The sequence below is a fragment of the Poecilia latipinna genome, unplaced genomic scaffold (genome assembly GCF_001443285.1).
Source record: "Poecilia latipinna isolate Pla-1442-1.1 unplaced genomic scaffold, P_latipinna-1.0 Scaffold2173, whole genome shotgun sequence".
In the NCBI taxonomy this organism is placed as follows: domain Eukaryota; kingdom Metazoa; phylum Chordata; class Actinopteri; order Cyprinodontiformes; family Poeciliidae; genus Poecilia; species Poecilia latipinna.
In genome coordinates, this window is record NW_015114789.1 from 106,884 (window position 1) to 112,100 (window position 5,217).

The following is a 5,217-nucleotide window of genomic DNA, read 5'->3' on the forward strand; positions in this document are numbered from 1 at the left end:
GGGGGTTGTTGGGAGGATTGGTTTAAAAGGGGGACAAAAACTGAAAAATTTTTTTTTTTTCCAGTTGTTTTTTTTTTTTTTTTTTTTTTTTTTTTTTTCCACTCCACATTGCAGTGATTCAAATCTGGCTCTACTGTAAAGTGTTGTTATTTTTTTTATATGAGTAAAATAATTGTATCTAATATGATTATGAGGTTGTTTTAATTATGTTTTCTGTGGTGTCAGTTTGTCGCCATTGAGTTCCTTTTGTCATGTGTTTTGTTGGTGTAGCAGATTGTCAGACTGAGATCAGGTGAGACGAAGATGGTGGTCATAGGAACCCTGGTCAGCGTCCACTTAGGTTCTGAGATTCTCCCAATGCACATCTCAAACAAAATGTCTGACGCTTGTGCACTATGACGTCATAGTGCACAAGCGTCCAGCTTGAGGCGTTGGATGCGTTTTTGAAGTGCAAAACACGTTTGGCCTGAATGCAGCATAATTAAAATTGAAGCAAGAGGAAGACATTTTACTGCTGACAGAGATGCCGTTCATCTAGACACTTCGCTCTTCTCAATGGGGGATGCTTGTCTACAGACACACAATTTCCGGTACAGTTTCATAGTGTAGCTTCATTCATGGTTGAGGTGGCACATTTATACATCACAGCCAAATATTAGAGTCATAGTCATACTAGAAAACAGTTTATATTTATGCTTTCATGAAACTGACATTCATTGTTTGTCGCTTGTCCTTGCAGGGTTGTGGTAGTGTTTGTTTGTAGTATTCATTGGGCAGAAGGTGAGGTACACTCTGGACAGTCTGCCAGTCCATCACAGGGAAACACAATATTAATCTTGCATACACTCACCAGGCACCTTTTAATTTTTTACGCACTGTCCTAGTATTGATTTTGCATCTCTTTTTACCTCAGAACTGCCTTAGTCATGGCATAGATTCAAAAAATATATCAGTTATATCCCCCAGAGATTTCCATCTACTTTAAAATGAAATTATGTCAGATTTATATAGCGCTTTTCAGGACCCTCAAAGACACTTTACAAGGATTCAAACACACATTCATACACTGATGGTGGCAAGCTACTGGATTGTAGCTACAGCTGCCCTCTGTCCCCATATTAATGTAACTGATGGCATCGCATAGCTGCAGCAGATTTGCTAGACACACATCCATGACGAGAATGTCCTGTTCCACAACATCCAAAGATGCTCCATTGATGGAGGTCATGGAGCTACAGTGAATTTGTTGACAAAGCAGTTTGAGATGATTTAAGCTTTGTGACACATTGCATTATCCTGGGTACACTGCGGTCACAACAGGATGGACACGGACACCAACAACGCTCTGCTTGGTTGATGTGTTCAAATGATTGTCAAGGTGGCCCAAAGTGTGCAAAAATAATAATAATAACAATAATAATCTGATACATGCTTTCACTGTATTTATAAAGAACAGATTCTTTTTAAGAAGATTTGCAGAGTTGCAGATGTAAATAAGTTTACATTCGTTTACATTTTGTAAAATGTAAATTTACATGTTACATTTTACATTATTTACATTATTTGCATGATAAGACTGATTAGCAGTCTTAGCAGCTGCTAAAACTGTCTTAGCAACTGATTTTGTTGCTGTTCTCTCTGTTCAGTGTTATTGCAGAGCAGGACAGAGTTGTGTAGAGTGTGGAATGTCTGTGGCTGGTGTCACATATTCAATAAAACTGTTATTTACACCCGTAAAACAATAAAAAACAGAAACAAGGACGCCTCCCACTGACAGCTGTGAAATACAGCTCTGTTCTGTGACAACTGCAACATCTTTCTGTCTTTCCCATCACTGCTGTTGAATAAATGAATCAAATCATAATCATATCATAATCAAACATCTGAAATCACTCAATCAGAAAATGCATTCAATAAGAATGTAAGACGCTAATTTAGTGATAACTGTTCTTCTTGTGGTAATGTGACAATTTATTGCTGTGCTGTTTTACTTGCTTTTAAAGCCTGATGTTAAATAGACAAACACCTCTAAACTGTTTACATGACGTCTGTTGCTTGCTGGAGATTTCCACAAGGTGGCACATCAACAAACTGTAACCGGGTTCGTTTCTCGATTGATTTTTTACCCAGAAAGCACATGGGCAAAAACCATAACCATGAGTGAAACGGTCACTGGGACTGACTAGTATATATTCCATTGAGAAGGGAACGTAACTATAATATATTAATTTCTCATATGTTAACATAAAGGCTCGTTTTGAAGTATAAGTTGCTACTTGCAGGCATCGCTTCGAAGAATTCAACCTGGAATGCGGCGTTCATAACAGACACGTGTGTTCATCTGCTCTACCGCTAGCAAACAACCGTACTGATTAAATAACAAAAGTCAAGCAGTTCCCTAAAAGTCCAACAGATGGCAGCAATGCGCCATGCAAAACAAAACACCCACAGTTTACCGGACACACGTCCTGCTAAAGAGCCCCCTGGTGGTTGAAGAAAAATCCACATATAAACCGGAAAATACAATAAATGAAAAAAAAAATCTGAATGCTCTCTGGTATTGTTCAGGGGCCGGACCAAATGTGGAGGCGGTCCGGCCCGTGGGCCATAGCTTGGGGACCCCTGTTGTAAAGCATGAAAAAGCTGAAATAACCAGATTTGCATAACTTTGCCCACACTCGTGCTGATATTTTGTTGAAACATATTATGATCTAATTTTAGAATTTAGTTTTCTTTGGTTGGTGTCAAGCAACATCCCACAATTTGACTGGATAATAGCATTATAGTAATAATACATTTCACTAACAGTTCAGTGTTTTCAGGACGTCTCTTGCCACTGCAGGTTTCTTCAGATTGGCTGAACATCGTCTCTACCGTTCCAAAGCTTTAATTTTCTCACACTGAAGCTGTTCATTTCCTGGTTTTGGCTCACTGTGAAGTTTTAGGCCAAAAATGATCTAGAGGTGTTCATAATGTAATCTACCTTGACAAAAATTCTAGTTTTCTAAATCTAAAGATACCCCACAGTATAATGCTGCCACCACCATGTTTCACTGGTGGTATGCTGCACCTTTGGAGATGTATAGTGTTGTTCTTCTGCCAACATTTTCTAACCTTTTCTGCAAACTATGTACTTTGCTAAATAATGCAGGTGAGCATATTTCACAAAAAAAGCTAAAACTAGAGAAGCAAACAGTTTTTTGAATCTAATTTACTTTTTACATTTCCCTTTAAACCAGTAGTTTTGTTTTGGTTTAATTGTATGACATTAATTTTTATAGTTAAGTCTGGTATTTTAACAGGGGCGTGTAGACTGTTTTATATCCACTCTCCACCTATAAAATAAGAAAAACCTATTTTTCAGGAGTACAACAAGAAAAAGCACTGTATAATGAATATTTCTCTAACTGTTGCTATGATGAAATTCTTTGTCATTGTCTATGGCCGTTGTGTCCACTTCAGGTTATTGGTGGGTTTATAGCTTATTAGATGAGTCCTGGTTTTCTTTGTTTTGGGAAGACTTCTTGTTTGCTTGTTTGTGTCTCAGTCATTTTACTTCAGACTCTCATTACAACCTGTTCTCAGCATTAATCAATGTGTTCCTCAGTTTGTTTTTCTAAAGATGCAAAATCTATATTTTACATGATTTGTTTGTCCTGTTCAGTTACATTTCAGTTTTTGTGCCTAGTTTTCCTTAATGTTATTTTCCTTCTTTCACTATTTGCAGTAGGTGTTTGGACCTTAGTTTTATTTACAATACCTGTCCTGCCATAAGAAATGTAACTTACAATATGATTATGAATAAGAAGTAAAAATTTTGTTAATTATACCTTGGGAGAATTAGTGATCTCTTTAATTATACTTCTGTGTGTTTTTGCACCCAGCTGTCTCTGTTATCTGACTTCGGTTTTCGAGGCGTTCTTCTCTACATCGATCCCTGTGACGCGCCGCCTGGCCGAAACATCTGGCATGAAGCTTTCAGAGTCACTTTAAATCCTGGAGGAAACCCTTCCTTTGGTAAGTGACCAAGATGTTTGTTTTTTTAATGCTATTAGAATAGATTTCAGCTGATATGATTCTTTAATTCAATTCTGTTGATGGCCTATTATTGTAATTCTCAAATCATAGCACATTTGCTTGTCCAGTGTATTGACCTACTGCTGCACAATAATAGTACCCACAAACAATATGGAAAGTAAATGTACTTAATTCTTGATATAATCTGATATTTTAAAAGTAAATGTAGCAAATAAATATCTTATATTTTGGTAATTCTAACTGGGCTAGAATAAGAGAGGTTCACTGTCATTTAACTTCAGACAGAGTGCGCAGCTTTTTTTTTCAGCATATGTAAACTTCTGGCTCAAACTCAGTAAAGTTATGTGGCATCCAGCATCTTCCCAGTCATAATATTCCAAAGTGTTAAATTGTTTCTGAAGAGGAGATCATTATTTTTTCTAGGGGTGCACCTATGTGAAATGTCTGGCCACTATCGATATCCAATATTAATATTGCAGTTATGTTTATGGATGTTATATGTATCTCCTGATCATTCTGACATGGTGAAAAAACATCCACATAACCCTGGCATTGCTTCTCTGCTCAGATTAAACTCCTCCTACTTTGTGCTGCATCACTAACCAAATACCACATGACCAACCCTCCTCTTCCTCCTGAAACACAAACAGCTGAAGGACGGAAATATATATTGATTATTAATATCAGCACACTTTACTTATTTTTAAGAAATGACTAATGTTGGCTGATACCGATGTTAATGTGGGCATCCGTAATATTTTTATGTTTTGACTGTACTTTGTAACAAACCTTACTCACATTTCTATTCAGTGGCGTTTTTAAAGGCTGACTTAGTTATTTTAGTGGAAACTCATATAAAGTGTTCAGAATGATGAGGCCACTTTGTTAGGCACACCTTGATAGAACCAGGTTAAACTTCCTTTGAATGACCCGGTTGAGTGAAACATCTTTATGACGATGACCTCTCTGACTTATGGTTACTCTGCTGGGTGGTTTAACACACACCAACATATAATCTACAACAGGAACAGACTAATCACTAAAAGAACAATGCTAAACAATTTACAGAAATGACTAAAATAAACATAAATCCTACCCACTATGCCTTCAATAAGTCATAGTGGGTGGCATTAGAATAATGCAAATATATAAACTCTGTTTTCAATTAATCAATATTTT

At 36.9% G+C, this 5,217-nt stretch overlaps 1 protein-coding gene across 1 annotated transcript in view; it reads left to right on the plus strand.

Annotated features, from left to right (window-relative positions):
• LOC106936567 (inactive N-acetylated-alpha-linked acidic dipeptidase-like protein 2) overlaps nt 1–4,017 on the plus strand; it is a gene marked incomplete at its 3' end in the record, with an annotated part of 78,534 nt that extends 74,517 nt beyond the window's left edge. The window contains exon 7 of the mRNA XM_015017658.1: nt 3,885–4,017. Coding sequence (XP_014873144.1) covers nt 3,885–4,017 — 133 coding nt within the window. The remainder of the gene's footprint in view (nt 1–3,884) is intronic.
• Nucleotides 4,018–5,217: the final 1,200 nt, after the last annotated feature.